The sequence below is a fragment of the Podarcis erhardii genome (assembly GCF_964252035.2).
Source record: "Podarcis erhardii genome assembly, chromosome: 3".
Classification (NCBI taxonomy): Eukaryota; Metazoa; Chordata; class Lepidosauria; order Squamata; family Lacertidae; genus Podarcis; species Podarcis erhardii.
Genome location: NC_138507.1, coordinates 112,687,346 through 112,706,568, shown reverse-complemented (window position 1 = coordinate 112,706,568; position 19,223 = coordinate 112,687,346). Strand labels below are relative to the sequence as shown.

General features: G+C 45.5%; 1 protein-coding gene across 7 annotated transcripts in view; it reads right to left on the bottom strand.

Moving 5' to 3' along the window:
- EML6 (EMAP like 6) overlaps positions 1–19,223 on the bottom strand; it is a 201,059-nt gene that overhangs the window by 13,555 nt on the left and 168,281 nt on the right. For 6 of the 7 annotated variants that reach the window (XR_014154519.1, XR_014154520.1, XR_014154523.1 and 3 more), the window contains 10 exons: positions 19,040–19,213; positions 18,524–18,732; positions 16,988–17,145; positions 13,817–13,931; positions 11,905–12,093; positions 9,883–10,055; positions 8,382–8,544; positions 5,918–6,021; positions 4,215–4,368; positions 2,510–2,610 (listed from right to left, as the gene is read on the bottom strand). Coding sequence is in view for 2 of the 7 variants with exons in the window: in XM_081854439.1 (XP_081710565.1) it covers positions 2,510–2,610; positions 4,215–4,368; positions 5,918–6,021; positions 8,382–8,544; positions 9,883–10,055; positions 11,905–12,093; positions 13,817–13,931; positions 16,988–17,145; positions 18,524–18,732; positions 19,040–19,213 (1,540 nt within the window). In the remaining 5 variants the exon portion in view is untranslated. Of the gene's footprint in view, positions 1–2,509; positions 2,611–4,214; positions 4,369–5,917; positions 6,022–8,381; positions 8,545–9,882; positions 10,056–11,904; positions 12,094–13,816; positions 13,932–14,081; positions 14,223–16,920; positions 17,146–18,523; positions 18,733–19,039; positions 19,214–19,223 lie in introns of those variants that run through there. The other variant, XR_014154521.1, reaches the window with a different exon arrangement.

Here is a 19,223-nt window from a genome sequence, read left to right as displayed (position 1 = left end):
CCCCCCCCGAAGAGGGAAGCAGTGACAGGAGCAGTGTAACGGTCAGGAGAAAGGTTGCCGGCTGGGCGCGCGCGCCAAGTTCAAAGGTACAGGCGCGCGGGACAGCAGAGAACCCGGATTGGGAACCAGGTCCTAAAGCCCGCCGGAGGCAGGGGGAAGACTCAGGGGACTCAGCGTCAGAAGAGTCTAGAAAGGGCAAGACCCCAGCGGACAGGCGGACCCAGAGGAGGAAAGAGCAAAGGAAGAGGTGGAGCAAGGCTAGAGTCTTAAACTGGTGTCTGGGGGGAGGAGATTCAGACGGAGCTTCAGCGGTCTAGAGTTTGAGACGTAGAGCTGCGCGCCGCGGCTTTGAAATCGAAACTGAACTTCAATAAAGACTTTTGTATATAACAACGAACTGGCGTTGGTCCTTTGTGAGCTGGGACCTCGGGCAGCTCTGACAACAGTTGAATATTACTTGGGGCATTAAGGCAAGCGAGGGACATGAAAGACTTCAAACCTGAATAGTGAGGGTTACTTTTTTATTTTATTTTTTACTAGTTTAACATTTCTATTTCTGACGTGGAGGCTCTTTGATAATCGCTGCACCTCTCATTCTTGTAAGAACCCAGACACGTACATTGCAATTTGGTAGATGAAGGAACAGAGGATGGCAGAGATATTGGCTTACCAGTGACCTGGGTTCACAAATCCAATTTTGCCTGTGTGCAACATTCAATCCGGGCTGCCTAATGTCTTGAGCAATGCCCTTTGGTTTGCTTCCTACATGTTTACTGAGTTTAAGCATTTCCAACATTTCCCTGCGACGGTAACAACTGTTCCGTTTATTTATGGCCTTCTCTTTAGAAGGGGCCCTGCCGCACCCCTCCTGCTGCTCAATGCTGTTTTCCTGGCTTGCAAGAGGAAACAAAAGTGGCGCAAGCACTCTCCTCTCACCCAGTAGAGGGAAGGCAAGGGAGGGAGGGGTGCAAAAGCAGACGGATCAGGCCCAAAGGTCTATTTTTCTGTAGCCCGAGGGCTCCACTCCCTGACTGGGGGCCACATTTTTGTACAGTAGGCAAGTTTCTCCCTCGTCAGCCTCCATTCCGATGGGCAAGAAGCATGATCAGAATTCACATCCCAGCCAGATGGCGAAACCCAAGGAAGGTGCAGCCCGGGAGGATCAAAGAGGATGTCAAGGGACCCGGCTGTGGAAAGGGCCTGGTCTGGGGAGAGTCGCAAGGGCTGAGGACTGCATGCGCCTCCCAAGCCTGAGGTTCTCCAGCCGTGCTCTGGAGGAATGGAAAAGAGGAATACAGTGGTACCTCTGGATGTGAACAGGATCCGTTCCAGAGCCCCGTTCGCATCCTGAACCAAACGTAAGACGCAACTGCGCATCTGCACGTTTTGCCGCTTCCGCACATGTGCACGACGTCATTTTGAGCGTCTGCGCATGTGCGAGTGGCGAAATCCAGAAATAACATGCTCAGTTACTTCCGGGTCGCAGCAGAGCACAACTTGTAAATATTTAAGCTGAAGCGTATTCATCCCGAGGTATGCCTGTAAAATGCTTAACAGATGGCTGCCTTTCATTGAGGGAGATCATTGAGCCCATCCAGCTAAGTACTGTGTGAACTAGAGGTGAGGATCCTCAGGCTCAGGGCTGGAATGTGGCCCCTGGGCTTCTTTATCTGGCCCTCAGAAGTATCCCCACCCAAGTGCTTTTGCCTGGCTGGAATGTGTCCTTGCACTCGAATAATCACAGAATCATAGAATCTTAGAGTTGGAAGAGATTCTTGAGTGTCACCTAGTACAACCCCCAGCATTGCAGGAACCTCAACTAAAGCATCCATGACAGATGGCTGCCCAGCCTCTGCTTTTAAATCTCCAAGAAGAAGAAGAAGAAGAGTTTGGATTTGATATCCCACTTTATCACTACCTGAAGGAGTCTCAAAGTGGCTCACAATCTCCTTTCCCCTCCTCCCCACAACAAATACTCTGTGAGGTGAGTGGGGATGAGGGACTTCAGAGAAGTGTGACTAGCCCAAGGTCACCCAGCAGCTGCATGTGGAGGAGCGGAGACGCGAACCCGGTTCCCCAGATTACGAATCTACTGCTCTTAACCACTACACCACATTGGCTCCCACACTGGTCCACAACCTCCCGAGGGAGACTGTTCCACTTGTCTGCATGGAAGATACAGAATGGTTTGTGAGGAATCCAGCCTACTGCAGAAAGGCAAAGTTTACATCCTTTGCTCTGCTCAACTGCTGACTTGCTCCAGCAAAGGGTTGTGTGCCATTTTGCCACTATTTCCTACATCAGCTTGTAGGATCTGGTGGTTAGCACTGACTTCTTCCGCTTGATATTCTTTTATTCTTTTGTCCTTTCCACCACAAGAGCTCAAAGCAATATCTTCTCGCCTCCAAGCGGGCTAAGTTGAGTGCGAATCTCCCAGCGGGGACCCAAACTCTGCTTTCTCACACCCAAACCCAACACTCAGCTCGCATAAACAAATGCAGAAAGTTACCTGCAATCATCCCCTCCGGTGCTGATCACGTACTTGTCATCGTGAGAGAAGCGTATGTTGGTGACGTGAGCCGAATGGCCGAAGTAACGCTTGTGTTTGGCCTGTTGGGAAAAGGGAAAGTTTCTCACACACACAAAAAGCACCATCTCATTCCCCCCACGTTGGCAGCTGTGGTTTTTTTTAATCGTCAGAATGCAATGAAGACCGACGACATTGATCACGGGCATCTGAACACTTCTGAGAACCCACAAGATGGTTCTATATACAGGCATCTCCCTCCTCATGCGTGTTTAACTTGAGCACAACTGCATATATGCGCAGTGCCGGGGGGGGGGGAATAAATAAATCAATTTAAACTCCAAAAAGGCACAAAAGAGACAAAAACATCCTGGAAAGAGCGGAAAAGCAGCTAGTGATCCCAGGAGTCTACTTCTGAATCACAGCCAGGCACTTCGGGGTACTGGTCTACCTCCCTTGTTGTCATTTCCAAATCGTCCTCCTGTGATAAGGAAGACAGAGAGCCACCTTTGCTACTATTTATCCCCGTCTGGTTTTTTAAAGAGGTTTATCAAGGGTTTCCAGAAGTTTAGAGAGGGGTTTACAGGCTTTTTAGATGGTGTTCCCCACGATACATGATTTCACCTATATGCTGTAAGTGGGGAGACAGAAGCCTGAACCAAGGATTTGGGGGGCAGGGGCAGAATGCAGTTTGGTTTGCCTTTAAAGGTGAACTTATATAACTTGCACTGTTTGAAACAATGTGTGAACCGAAACAAGAGCCACCCTTTGAGATTCTCCGTTCCCCATCTTTTGCAATGCAATTATGCAGTTAAGTAATGTGTTTCACAATGCATACGTTAGGATAAATATGCAAATATTCATGAAAATAACATGCAGGAAACGTATGGGGGGATTGCTTTGCAAAAATGTGCTTATTTGGGGAAATTAGCACCCCAAAATGTGTATATTGGGAGAAATTTACACGAAGATGCTGATGAATTCTCAGAAGGACTTAAAAATAAATAAATCACAAGATGATGTGGAGAATTGAACTTAAGACTGGGAAAAATGACAAGCTGAAATTCTCACATCTAACCATCTCTGGTAGATGCAACCAGGAATAAACTGGAGAGAAAAAGTTATCACCGTGTCCCAAATTTTTTATTGCTGTGCAGCACAGTTTGGAAACAAGAAATTCCTGTCTTGGGGGCAATAAAAATGTAAAGGTAAAGGACCCCTGACAGTTAAGTCCAGTCGTGAACGACTCTGGGGGTGCGGTGCTCATCTCGCTTTACTGGCCGAGGGAGCCGGCGTTTGTCTGCAGGCAGTTTTTTCCGGGTCATGTGGCCAGCATGACTAAGTCACTTCTGGCAAAACCAGAGCAGCGCAGTTCACTTTCCTGCTGGAGTGGTACCTATTTATCTACTTGCACTTTTGACATGCTTTAGACCTGCTAGGTTGGCAGGAGCTGGGACCGAACAACGGGAGCTCACCCCGTCACAGGGATTCCCTACAAAAATATATACTACTACGGTTTCCTCCTTTGCCAGATGCCTGGCCTCCAAAATGCACCGGGCAATTAAAAATATATATATATTTTTGGCATTCTAAGAAAATTTTCTCTCTCGTTTATTCATGAATTCAGCACCTCACCCCATTTTCTGATTCTGTGCACAGACACCACAAAGCTAGAAAGCCGACTTACAAATTTTTCAGTGCAGGGGAAGTCAAAGAGTTTGACTAGTCCAAAGTCATCCCCGGTGACAATGTTCAGGCCAGCATGGGTTACGCAAGCACAGTTGACATCTGCCTTATCCGCATTTCGAGGCCAAATACCAATGACTTCATCTCCAAGGATACTGCTCCAATGGTGAAAGGTGAAAGAAAAAAGATAGTATGGCATTTGGGGCATGTGTTTCTGAAGACAGTAAAGCCCTTAGGGAGCCAGGTATGTTGTTGTTGTTTTAAAGAAAAATATATACTGAGATCTCTCAGAGAAGATGCTTTTGGCAGCACAGAGGCGGCCAGCCCAAATGTGTTGGCATCCATCTGTCTCGAAAGACAATGGAGTGTACCTCTGGGAGCGAAGTGAAATTGCTGGAGAATCACAGCGCCTGGTGTGGCTGCAGAGACTGGAAACTCATAACTGCTGCCTCCCATGTCATTTTTGCTACGTTAGCAACACCAAAGTGACCTCTCTAGGGTGCAAGCCTGGACAGTGTATGGAGGTCCTAGGCTGCCCAGACAACAAGACCATGCCTCGGCCTCACTGATGTGTATGAGATGTAATCCATTGGTACAGTCATTCCTGATTTCCCTAGCTGGGCACAGGCAGGGGGACATCCAGTCAGTGTAACTTTCTGTTCCACTGGTCTGGAGCGTCTTCCCCCTGCATGTGATCTAGGAGATGGGCATGGCTCTGGCTGACTCCCTAAAAGAGCCGAGTCTTGCAGCCATTTTCTCAGTCTACTTTTGTCTTTCTATTGTCTTGCTGTTCTTTTGCTGCCATGCTGCTCTCCTGCAGCCATTTTGCTATCTGAATGTAATTCTGCTGTCTGCTGGCTCTCAGCCAGCAACACATGAGTTCATTCTCCATATGAGATGAACTCACAGTTTGTTGTGTAACCATTAAGCAAAGCCTGCCTTTAAGGCATCAAATTGTGAACTGAAATGTGAGTAAACTTTCTGTTACTTTACTCAGAAAGACTTGTGCCTTTACTCTTTTAAGAAGGATCAAAGGGGACACCAGGAAATAATCTTAACTAGGAGATTCAAACGAATCTGCAATCTAGTTTCCAGCTTTATTGAAGGGGAATCGGCTCTGCTACATCACTTATTGGTGTGAAGGAAATCAATATATCCTTTCCTACTGTCCTTAACGGCCCCACAATGTGGTCCAAAGGAAAGCAGAGCAATACGTTTGGCACCAGCTTGGCCTGCAGGAGTTGCTGGAAGGAGGCGTACAAGGCGCTACCCAACTGTCTTAGGGACAGCACTCCAGATTTGTATAGGATTTACTCCTCAGCCTTTTCTTCTCCCAATTAGTTTCCTGCAAATTGACTGGGGTGGGGAACAGGGCGTACTTTTTGTCACCCATTACAAGTGGGTGAATTCTTACTGGGTGAAATTAGGAACATAGGAAGCTGTGTTATACTGGAGTCAGATCATTGGCCAGCTTAGTTCATTGTTGTCCACAAAGACTTGCAGCAGCTCTTCATGGTTCCAGGCAAGGGACACTTCCAAGCCCTACCTGGAGACGCCGGGAATCAAACCTGTGACCTTCTGCATGCAAAGCGGATGCTCTGCCACTGAGCTATGGCTCACGATGCTGCTCTCCTGCCACCCATCCCTTGTATCTCTTGTTTCTGTACCACCGTGAAGCTCACAGCTTTTTTTGTGCCGCATCACCTTGTCCAGGTGGCCCAGGTGATCTTCCCGATGAACGCTGTGTCCGTCACCTGCTTCCCTAATGGCACCTCATGGACTTGGCGTTTATAGGCACCGGTTGATACCTGAGGGAGGCAAGACATCATGATCGTCACACGGATGGTGCCAAAACACTTGGTCCCTATGTCTAGCATCTACCACGGCAGCTAGCAATGCCATCGGTCTGCAGCTCTCCTTAATGAAAGACGGTTCTCTAAAAGAAAATATGAAGGAATTAATCCGCAACCCGGACAAATGCATATGCTAAGTGGCATTTCTGTGTTGACAAATGCAGGCTCACGGATTATGACTCTGTGCCTGTTTTGCTTTATCTGAGATATAAGCAGGGAAAGGTAACAGAATCAGAGAATTGTAGAGTTGGAAGGGACCTCAAGAGCCATAATAATAATAATAATAATAATAATAATAATTATTTATACCCCGCCCATCTGGCTGGGTTTCCCCAGCCACTCTGGGCGGCTTCCAACAGAATATTAAAATACAATAGTCTATTAAACATCAAAAGCTTCCCTAAACAGGGCTGCCTTCAGATGCCTTCTAAAAGTCTGGTAGTTCTTTTTCTCTTTGACATCTGGTGGGAGGGAGTTCCACAGGGCAGGCACCACTACCAAGAAGGCCCTCTGCCTGGTTCCCTGTAACTTGGCTTCTCGCAGCGAGGGAACTGCCAGAAGGCCCTTGGCGCTGGACCTCATTCCTGCAATGAAGGAATCTCAGCTAAAGCATCCATGACAGATGGCCACCCAACCTCTGCTTAAAAACCTCCAAGGAAGGAGAGTCCACAACCTTCCGAGGGAGACCGTTCCACTGTCAAACATTTCTTACTGTCAGAAAGGCCACTACAGATCTTGAGTACCATGCCTTGCCACCCTGTTCTGTCTTCGTTGAGACTTGTGCCACAAATGAGCTCAGCTCCAGGGAAGCACATTCAGAGTCACGCACGTTTTATTCCCATTTATACAGCTTTCTCTATATGTACGAAAGGTCATTTCGCACATTCTTCAGAGAAAACCTTCTGACGTCCATGCAGTGTCTGCAATGCAGGAATCTGAGTAGCAAACAATGGCTAGGTTTTGCAGTGCTGGCTGTCAGGCTACTTAATGCTCTATGTTTTTTCTGTGTCAAGTGTGAATGTGACAAATGTGATTGAAGCACACGCATCACATGAAATTCCTTGAAATGGCTTGTTCCCTTTGGCTTAGCTTTCACTCTGCCAATGAACTTTTGCCTGGACTGAACCATGTCAGACTGAAGTTAGGAATTCACTCTATCACATTAAACCCTTGTGGAAAAGCATTTCTGCACATTAAGAACAGGTATGTACAGGTCAGACCCATAGCTAGGTGATCTTGGCAGAACCATCCACCTCAGGCTTCCTCAAACTCGGCCCTCCAGATATTTCTGGCTTACAACTCCCATGATTCCTAGTTAGCAGGACCAGTGGTCAGGGATGATGGGAATTGTAGTCTCGAAATAATTGGAGGGCCAGGTTTGAGGAAGCCTGGTACAGATTGTGCCCCCTAGCCATGGACAAAGTAGCTCTTCTTTCCGCCTCTCCTCCAACCACCCTCCCTCCAACCATTCAATTTACCCTCTGTTTAAAACCTTTTCTTATGAGGCAATAATTGATATTTTTATTTATAGACATATTTATGGACATATTTTTAGCCTCCCCTCGCCTGTGCCCCTGACGGGAGCCCACCTCACCCCCCCCCCAGCTACGGCCCTGATCAGGGGGAAGGATATTCCAGGCTTGCCTTCTGCCTGACATGTTAGTTTTCTATGTGCAGGGAATATCTGCACCACAGGCATTATAACAGCAGCATTTTGATCTATGAAACGTAAGGCTGCCTATTTTCATTCACTGCCTTCTTTCCCTCTCCTCTGCCTCTCTGCTTTTGTTTCATAGGCATTTAAATAACCATATACAGCCATACCTCGGGTTGAAGTAGCTTCGGGCTATGTATTTTCGGGTTGCGCGTTGCGGCAACCCAGAAGTAACGGAGCACGTTACTTCTAGGTTTCGCCGCTCACGCATGCGCAGATGGTCAAAATGACGTCGTGTGCATGCGCAGAAGCGGCGAATTGCGACTCGCGCAAGCGCAGATGCGGGGTGCATTTGCTTCTGGATGCGAACAGGGGTCCAGAATGGATCCCATTCACATCCAGAGGTACCACTGTATAAGCAGCGTATTCATATTGTTAATAAATACATACATTTATAGCCTGGCCTTTCACCATGTGGTCCCAGGATGGCTTGCATGCAGCTCATTACAATTAAACCACCTGACTGCAAGAAGGCGATATTTTGCATCAAGAATCCATTTCATCCGGGACACTATCACCAATATGGAGCCTTCTATATCAGAAGAGCTGTAAATTTTAATTTCGAAAATAGAAAAGAGAAGAAATGAAGGCAAAAACCTACCTGAATGTATCTGCTGTCTGCGGAAAAATCCATCTGAATGACAAAGCTTGGGATGTCTTTACAGTAGCCGATGCGGTTCAAGGTTGTGCCTTGGGTGAGATCATAGAAGTCAACGGTGTGTTCCTGTGAGCCCACTGCCAGGAACCGGTTATCAGGGCTGATTCTGCACAGCAAAACAAGAAGGAGCAGGGATTTGTTAAGACAGTGCTGGGCCATGAAGTGTTAGGAGAGTTCCTTGCTTGGGGAAAAAACTGAATACGATGCTTGGCAAATGATACTTCAGAATGCCTTTCGTTCCTGGGAAGATCATCTGTGGTTTGTTGAGTGGTGCTCAGGTGGTTTGGAAAGCTGTTTTTAAATAAGATGTAGGTTCCAGTCAATACAGAGTTTTCATTTCTTTTACAGGCATGGGGAGAGGAAGCCAAAACTTGTGTGACATAGAACCCTTGAAGATATTTATCCAACCCAATCCTATCTCCTTAAGACAAGATGCTCCTACAGCTTCCAGATCTGCTCAAAAGCACGGCAAGAGAAGACTTCCCTCCCCCCCACTGCCCAAATAATTCCCCCACTCCTCAGATTATCTGACATTTCAGCACAACTTTATTTGTGGTAATGGGACCTGCAAAGGACAGGATACAGAGCTGAATGGAGTTTCTGCCTAATTAAATTTCCCTTGGAAATCCCTTTGCTCACCAGCTGCAGTATTTATTCCAGGGGAGATCTTATTTTAGAGATTGTCTTCCCCGCTATGAGGCTGCCCACCCGCTGAAGCCACCTTCAAGAAACCCCAATCTGTATTCCCTTGAGTCACAAAGTGAGCAGCGCTTTCTTGGTGGTGCAGTGGCGTAGCGTGGGTTGTCAGCACCCGGGGCAAGGCAAGTAATTTGCGCCCCCTAACCTGTGGATTTGCGCCCCCTAACCCGTGGATTTGCGCCCCCTAACCTGTGGATTTGCCCTAACCCCAGATGTTGCGCCCGGTGCGGCCGGCCCCCCCTGCACCCCCCACGCTACGCCACTGTGGTGGTGGCCCTGTGATTATAAATAATATCACTCGAGAGATGTGGTTAGGGGTTCCATATGGCCTATCTGATCAGACTCACTGCTCTCAACTGCACTTATTGTTCTTTGGCTAGCGAGAACTAGGCATGGCTATGGAATATCTGTTTTATTAGCTTTACAGTTTTTTTGAAGTTTGGTGTACGTTTAGAACAGGGGAAGCCAATGCGGTACCATCCAAATGTTGTGGACGACAACTCCCATTATCCCTGACAACTGGTCCTCTTGGCTTGGAGTGATGGGAATTTAGTCCGCAACATCTGGAGGGCCCCACGTTACCTATCCTAGGCTTGCCACCTGGGCAATGCTTTCCAAAGGAGTACAGTCATCAATTCCGCAACAAGCCATTAGCAAGCGTCACACGGCGCAAAACCAAATGGCTCACGAGCCCGTCAGTTGCACTTCAGCCCATCTTTGTCACCCCACAACCTAGCCAAAATACCTGATGTCCTGGATGGCAGACTTGCGATCTCTTTTCTTGCCCCACACTTTAAGGCTGTTCACGAGCAAAATGATGAACTCTCCGTTCTTCATGCCAATGGCAACCATTTCACCATCGGGGCTGTAGGCGGCACATTTGGCGGCATGGCCCAGATTGACTTTGTTCAGAAGTTTCTGTGGGATGGAGTTGGCGACACTTTGCTTCAGGGGCATCATTTACAACTCAAGACACTTACACACACACCTCATCTTCATTCAGCTACACCAGTTCATGCGGCTGAACAGTGCTGGCATCAACTTTCTGACTAGGACTTTGTACCCAATCCCAGTTTCTGGATCAGGAGTCAAACTATGCACACTGCATGGTTCTTCATGCAGTCAGGGATACAAGCAGGGAAGTTAGTTTCTGCATGCATATGCCCCTTAACTGGGTTTTGGCGATATTTACAAATATATCATAAGAACGTGAAAAGAGTCCTACAGAATCAGTCCAAAGAAAGGCCAGATTTAGGCATAGCTGTCAACGTTTCCCCCCTTTTTAAGGGAAATTCCCTTATTCCAAATAGGATTCCTCACAAGAAAAGGGAAAAGTTGACAGCAATGTATTTAGGCTTGATGAGGCCCTAAGCTACTGAAGGTAATGGGGCCCTTTGTATGTCCAACTGTCCTTTGTCAACAACAAATTGTTGCTTTTTTGTGTGTTGAATATATGCTATATGGTAATTTATGGACCTAATAGGTATCTAAAGCCATTTGCTCTTAACAAAATATGTATTTTATCAAAGTAATTGATAAAGAAATGAGCAAACCAGTGATATTTTAGGGAGCAGGCTAGCAGGCGGGGCCCATTACGTACATCATAGGAGCCTACACAACACAAAACACTGTTGCTGTATGTAGGTTTTATTTTATTTGTTTTTTATCTTTGGAAATGTACATCCAGTTGTTTTTTCCTTTAATTTTTTTTTTGGGGGGGGCCCAAAGGAGTGGGGCCCTAAGCTAAAGCTTTTTTAGCTTATATGTAAATCTGGCACTAAGGGATGCGGGTGGCGCTGTGGGTTAAAGCACAGAGCCTAGGACTTGCCAATCAGAAGGTTGGCAGTTCAAATCCCCACAATGGGGTGAGCTCCCGTTGCTCGGTCCCTGCAACCTAGCAGTTTGAAAGCACGTCAAAGTGCAAGTAGATAAATAGGTACTGCTCCGGCGGGAAGGTAAATGGCATTTCCGTGCGCTGCTCTGGTTTGCCAGAAGTGGCTTAGTCATGCTGGCTGCATGACCCGGAAGCTGTACGCCGGCTCCCTTGGCCAATAAAGCGAGATGAGCGCTGCAACCCCAGAGTCGGTCACAACTGGACCTAATGGCCAGGGGTCCCTTTACCTTTAAATCTGGCACTGGTCCAAAGGCCTATTTAGTCCAGGAGCCTGTTCTCACAGTGACCCACTGGATGTCAACAGGAAGACCTTATGCAGGTCAGGACCACACCTGCACTTTCTCCCCTTGTGAATCTGCCGCTGAACCTGAAGGTGTTATCCTGGCAAGCAGCTATTGATAGCTCTATTCTCCACAAATTTGTTTCATTTTCTTTTGAAGCCCTTCGACACAGGAGGCCATAACTCTGTGATGTGTGAAGAACTACCTCATTTCCTACAATATCTGCCTAGTAGCTTGATTAAAACTTCAGGTTTGCAAACACAGTGGATTCAGATCCATAGATATACAGCTCTGGATTTCATTCCATTGGCAGTAGAGCCAGTTTCAACTGAATGTCCCGACAATCTTTGTTAATCAGATAATCTGAAATGCTTCACATCTTTACAGCTTGCTTGGAAAAGCCCTTAAAGGTATATAAGTAATAATGATTAGTTGTGATAACTGGAGGTTTGCCGAGGGACCTGGAGTTCCAGAGACACCTTTGCAAGTCACCAGGCATGATCCAGGCAAAGTTAAGCACATGTGGCTCAACTGAATCTAATTTGTACTCAACAGTTCACCAGTAAAACAGGGGTTATGTTAACCCTCTCACTTTGTCACAAAGGTCCCAGATCCTTGCAGTGCCATCATTACTAGCAGAGATGAAGATGTCTTTGGAGGGATGAGTAGCCAAGCCCCAAATCTCTCCTTCCATGTGGCTGTCAATCAGCAGGTTAGAAGCACCATTTTTTTCTCCAATTTCAATTATTTCTCCATCTTTGGTTCCCACTAAAATTTTGCCCTGTTGATATTTCAAACAAAGTCCAAGTCAGTATTTATGTATTTTTTTAAAAAAACAACAACCTCTACTTAGAGAAGCGTGAATTTCAAAAGACTGCTGCATTTTTTCACATATTATTATTATTCATGTCATTTCTATACTGATTTTTTATATATATTAAAAAAACCCTCCAAGCGGCTTGCAACCTACATTAAAACATCAAATAAAACAATCCAGAATAAAACATTACTGAAGAAAGTCAAACATAAAGTATACATTCAACATAATTAACAGGAAATTAAAATATTATCTCAAGGATTTCAAAATAAAGCACTGCAAAGGAAGCCAACCACAGAATGCACATGTAATGTAGCAAAGTTAACAAACAAAAAAAAAGTCTGATCAAAGGAAGAGAGAGGAACAGGAAGTACTGCATGCTCCTTCCTCTCCAGGGGAGGAGGGGATGACATCACAGAGAACCCTCTCTACCAATTGCATTTCTATGGTCTGAGTATTTGCCTATTTAGCAATACATCTCTGTGGACTTAGCCCTTTCCCATGCTCACTAGCAAGAATATGCATTTGTTAGGCTTGGCTGCTAATCTCCTACACATGGGAACTGCAAGGTTGTTCCAACAAGTTTCCCCACCTACCCACCAAGATGTTAAGCAGATGCAGAGAATGCTGTGCTACTCACAAGAAATTCTGTCCCTGCAGGAATCTTGGGCTTGAAGGTGGGCTCTGTGTCTAGGGGGCTGCGCCTCCTCTTTCTATCAACACACTGCCTCTCCTTGGGAGACAACACTAGCTCTAGTTATCTCTCGCTTGGACTACTGCAATGCGCTCTATGTGGGGCTACCTTTGAAGGTGACCTGGAAACTACAACTAATCCAGAATGCGGCAGCTAGACTGGTGACTGAGAGCGGCCGCCATAACCATATAACACCGGTCTTGAAATACCTACACTGGCTCCTAGTACGTTTCCGAGCACAATTCAAAGTGTTGGTGGTGGCCTTTAAAGACCTAAACGGCCTCAGTCCAGTATACCTGAAGGAGCATCTCCACCCCCATCATTCAGCCCAGACACTGAGGTCCAGCTCCGAGGGCCTTCTGGTGGTTCCCTCACTGTGAGAAGCCAAGTTACAGGGAACCAGGCAGAGCGCCTTATTGGGAGTGGCACCTGCCCTGTGGAACGCCCTCCCACCAGATGTCAAAGAGAAAAGCAAGTACCAGACTTTTAGAAGACATCTGAAGGCAGCCCTGTTTAGGAAAGCTTTTAATGTTTAATAGGTTATTGTATTTTAATATTCCGCTGGAAGCCGCCCAGAGTGGCTGGAGAAACCCAGCCAGATGGACGGGGTATAAATTATTATTATTATTATTATTATTATTATTACACCAGATACTCCTCCACCTCTGAATGCTTCTGCTGTGTCACATCAGGCTGTGCTCTGCTGTCTCATCCCTATCATTCATCACCCTCTTCCCCAGGTGTCCGCCAGTCGTGGCCAGAATAAGGAAACCCAGAGGGAATCAAGACAGATTGTCTGCTAGATATTCAGAACCATCTGCCTCAAAGATCTACTTGTTCCTACCCACTGGAGCTTCCTAGCATCCTTTTCTCCGTAAGCGGAATCTCTCTCTACGTGCAGATCGCTTTTTATTGTTTTGCTAAACGCTCAATCTTAACAAGAGCCGCTTGCGAGGAGAGCAAACGGCAATGCATTTTGGGTATCTCACGTACTTTGCCTCGGCACACCGAACGGACACACTCCACAATCTGCCCTGTCTCAAGCTGAAATGCCCGGCAGCGTTTCATCTCCTGATCCCACAGTTTCACAGCACCTCCTTCTTTCGTCCTGCGGAGGTAAAAGTATGCAGGATGTCATTTAAAATAGCTTCCGCGTTCCTTTTAAAGGCTGGCTGTGTCTTTCCTGCAATGACTGCAAGGCATCTACATGTCTGAAAACAAGTAGTAACCCCACCCACGCCACCCCACCAGGCTGGGTGCATGTTTAGCATGTTTTCAGATGCACAAATGCCCTATAATTAGCACAAAAAAATGCAAGCGACCAAAGGTGGAGATGTATTTTGTTGCAGCATGCAAAGCAGACTTTCTTCTTTGGGAATTAACAGTGATTTGAACTCCTCTCTGAAGAAGTGGGCAAGAAACCCACTGTGGGCAAGAAACCATAAAAGAAACCCGTAAAAGAAATGGAGTGGCCCTCATAGTCAACAAAAGAGTGGCAAAAGCGGTACTGGGATGCAATCTCAAAAATGATAGAATGATCTCGATACGAATCCAAGGCAGACCTTTTAACATCACAGTAATCCAAGTTTATGCACCAACCACTGGTGCTGAAGAAACTGAAATTGACCAGTTCTATGAAGACTTACAAGACCTTATAGAAGTGACACCAAAGAAGGATGTTCTTCTCATTACAGGGGATTGGAATGCTAAAGTAGGGAATCAAGAGATAAAAGGAACAACTGGCAAGTTTGGCCTTGGAGATCAAAACGAAGCAGGGCAAAGACTAATAGAGTTCTGTCAAGAGAACAAGCTGGTCATCACAAACACTCTTTTCCAACAACACAAGAGACGACTCTACACATGGACATCACCAGATGGGCAACATCAAAATCAGATTGATTATATTCTCTGCAGCCAAAGATGGAGAAGCTCTATACAGTCAGCAAAAACAAGACCTGGAGCTGACTGTGGCTCAGATCATCAGCTTCTTATAGCAAAATTCAAGCTTAAACTGAAGAAAGTAGGAAAAACCACTGGGCCAGTAAGATACAATCTAAACCAAATCCCTTATGAATACACAGTGGAAGTGAGGAACAGGTTTAAGGATTTAGATTTGCTGGACAGAATGCCTGAAGAACTATGGGTGGAGGCTTGCAACATTATACAGGAGGCAGCAACTAAAACCATCCCAATGAAAAAGAAATGCAAGAAAGCAAAGTGGCTGTCCAACGAGGCCTTACAAATAGCGGGGGAGAGAAGGCAAGCAAAATGCGAGAGAGATAGTGAAAGATACAGGAAATTGAATGCAGATTTCCAAAGAATAGCAAGGAGAGACAAGAAGGCCTTCTTAAACGAGCAATGCAAAGAAATAGAGGAAAACAACAGAATGGGAAGAACTAGAGATCTGTTCAAGAAAATCAGAAATATGAAAGGAACATTTCATACAAAGATTACCATAATAAAGGACAAAAGTGGTAAGGACCTAACAGAAGCAGAAGACACCAAGAAGAGGTGGCAAGAATACACAGAGGAATTATACCAGAAAGATATGGATGTCTCGTACACCCCAGGTAGTGTGGTTGCTGACCTTGAGCCAGACATCCTGGAGAGTGAAGTCAAATGGGCCTTAGAAAGCAATGTAAATAACAAGGCCAGTGGAAGTGATGGTATTCCAGCTGAACTATTTAAAATTTTAAAAGACGATGATGTTAAGGTGCTACACTCAATATGCCAGCAAGTTTGGAAAACTCAGGAGTGGCCAGAGGATTGGAGAAGATCAGTCTACATCCCAATCCCAAAGAAGGGCAGTGCCAAAGAATGCTCCAACTACCGCACAAATGCACTCATTTCACACGCTAGCAAGGTTATGCTTAAAATTCTACAAGGAAGGCTCAAGTTGTATGTCCCAGAAGTGCAAGCTGGATTTAGAAGAGGCAGAGGAACCAGAGACCAAATTGCAAACATGCTCTGGATTATGGAGAAAGCTAGAGAGTTCCAGAAAGACATCTACTTCTGCTTCATTGACTATGCAAAAGCCTTTGACTGTGTCAACCACAGCAAACTATGGCAAGTTCTTAAAGAAATGGGAGTGCCTGAGCACCTCATCTGTCTCCTGAGAAATCTCTATGTGGGACAAGAAGCTACAGTTAGAACTAGATATGGAACTACTGATTGGTTCAAAATTGGGAAAGGAGTACGGCAAGGCTGTATATTGTCTCCCTGCTTATTTAACTTATATGCAGAATTCATCATGCGAAAGGCTGGGCTGGATGAATCTGAAGCCAGAATTAAGATTGCCGGAAGAAATATCAACAACCTCAGATATGCAGATGACACAACCTTGATGGCAGAAAGTGAGGAGGAATTAAAGAACCTTTTATTGAGGGTGAAAGAGGAGAGCGCAAAATATGGTCTGAAGCTCAACATGAAAAAAACGAAGATTATGGCCACTGGTCCCATCACCTCCTGGCAAATACAAGGGGAAGAAATGGAGGCAGTGAGAGATTTTACTTTCTTGGGCACCATGATCACTGCAGATGGTGACAGCAGCCACGAAATTAAAAGACGCCTGCTTCTTGGGAGAAAAGCAATGACAAACCTAGACAGCATCTTAAAAAGTAGAGACATCACCTTGCCAACAAAGGTGCATATAGTTAAAGCTATGGTTTTCCCAGTAGTGATGTATGGAAGTGAGAGTTGGACCATAAAGAAGGCTGATTGCCGAAGAATTGATGCTTTTGAATTATGGTGCTGGAGGAGACTCTTGAGAGTCCCATGGACTGCAGGAAGATCAAACCTATCCATTCTGAAGGAAATCAGCCCTGAGTGCTCACTGGAAGGACAGATCGTGAAGCTGAGGCTCCAATACTTTGGCCACCTCATGAGAAGAGAAGACTCCCTGGGAAAGACCCTGATGTTGGGAAAGATGGAGAGCACAAGGAGAGGGGACGACAGAGGATGAGATGGTTGGATGGTGTTCTTAAAGCTACCAGCATGAGTTTGATCAAACTGCGGGAGGCAGTGGAGGACAGAAGTGCCTGGCGTGCTCTGGTCCATGGGGTCACGAAGAGTCAGACACGACTAAACGACTAAACAACAACTGAAGAAGTGGAGCAATTGTCAAGCAGTGGCAACTGCAAACAGAAACAAGTTATAGTCTCTTACGGTCTTTCTTTCCCTCCAGTGACAATGAGTCCATCGCGAAGCGTTGTGTACATTGTAAAGACGGGCCCAGTGTGAGCTTTTGCCACCAGTCTGATTAGAAAGTGATCCTTCCAGACATAAACATCTCCATTTATGGCACCAGTGAAAGTAAGGTTATTCTGAAAGAAACAGTAATGAGCTGTTTTGTAAACGCCATTCATTAAAGGACTCTTGTCACTTCTCAGCATAACTAACCACAATCTTGTAGGTCACAGATTGTCAGATACTTTGGACCAGTGTACTTTGGCATCTACCCTGACCCCTCATGAATGGACGGATTCCATTCTGTTTTTTTTATATATAAATATTTATTAAAGTTTTTAAATATAAATGCACAAATAATAAACAATCTTACTTCTGTCACAAACATAGTTTCATCACTTCTTTGGACTCCCTCACGTCTCCCGCTCCCGTTTACATCATTAAAAGTTTTTTTTTCCAAACAAATTATCAACTTGTTTACAATCTCATATCCACTCATTCAAATATAATCTAGCAATTCTTCCCAAAAAATTTTATATTTTCTTTAATCTCACTTATCATCAAATTTAAATCTAATTTAGTGGTGGCCAATTTTTTATAATCTAGCATCCTTCTTAACATTCAACCAAATTACAATGTTTTTGTAGATACATCTTAAATTTCTTCCAGTCTTCCTCCATTTTCTCTTCTCCCAGGTCTCGGATTCTGCCAGTCATTTCGGCCAGTTGCATATAGTCCATCAGCTGCATCTGCCACTCTTCCAGTGTGGGTAGATCTTGAGTTTTCCAGTTTTTTGCGATGAGTATCCTTGCTGCCGTTGTTGCATACATAAAGAATGTTCGGTCCTTCTTTAACACCTTCTGGCCGACAATACCCAGAAGGAAGGCCTCTGGTTTCTTAGTGAAGGTATACTTAAATACCTTTTTCAACTCATTATATATCATTTCCCAGAAGGCCTTCACCCTAGGGCATGTCCACCAGAGGTGAAAGAATGTTCCTTCATTTTCTTTACATTTCCAACATTTATTATCAGACGAATGGTATATTTTGGCAAGTTTAACTGGGGTCATGTACCATCTATATATCATTTTCATTACATTTTCCTTCAGAGCGTTACATGCGGTGAAGTTCAACCCAGTGGTCCACAACCTTTCCCAATCCTGGACGGATTCCATTCTGAAGTTGGTGCACTCTAGCAGAATGTCTCGATTCCAATACGCCTAGTTATACAACCTTTGGTCAAATGGGTGGGAAATGTTGGATGTGGTTTGGATGGACCTGCTTAGAAGCGCAGGACTTCCTTGTTACCAGAGGCTACAGAAATGAAGAAGCAACTCAAATCATTGAGATAGAAGTGAGCAATTCTGAAGCCTGTTTACTTGTAAGTAAGTCTCTTTGCTTTCAGTGGGACTTACTTCCTAGGAAGTAGGTTTCAGATTGCAGCCTTAGTCATGGGGGGGGGGGGAATATCCCGCCTCCCTGCTGAAAATCCCACAAGTAAAAACACAAACTCACCGCTCCAAAGGCCACAGAAAGCATGGTTTGCATTTTGGCGTCTTCCAACGAACCAATGACTCCCTTTTTATAGAGCAAAGCGCTTCCAGCCAGAGTCCAGAATTTCATGTGTTTGACTCCAACAGAGACAAACTGGGTGTCTGAATCTGGACGGAACTCTACCACAAAGATCCTTTCTAGGTGGCCTCCTCTGCTTGCAATTTTAGCACCTGCGTAAATCGAAAGGGAGCGGCAAATCGGTAAACACAACAGATGCATCAGTGTTTGTTAAAAGCACCACACACACTTTAAAAAAGTTGTATTAACATTTAATGTGTGGCTTTGCCTTTAGAATTCATGGTTCTTCCAACTACCGTATTGGCCCGAATATAAGCCGCACTTTTTCTCCCAAATTCAGACCGTGAAAAGTTAAAGTGCGGCTTATATCCCCCCCCCGAATTGTAAAGGTATGTCTTATTTGAGAGTGCAGCTTATATTCGGGCCAATACGGTAGTAAGAACGAGGCGGTGTACTCACCTTCCTGCCATCTCCACACTGTGATTGTATGTTCAGGATCAACTCCCACAGACACGAGGAGCTTGCCAGTAGCGCTGAAGTTGACGTAATTCACTCCTTTGGAATGGAAGCAGCGCAGCATAGACCAAGTCTGCTTAGTCATAGCATCCCATATGTGGATAGAAGGGGTTGTACCTGATTTATT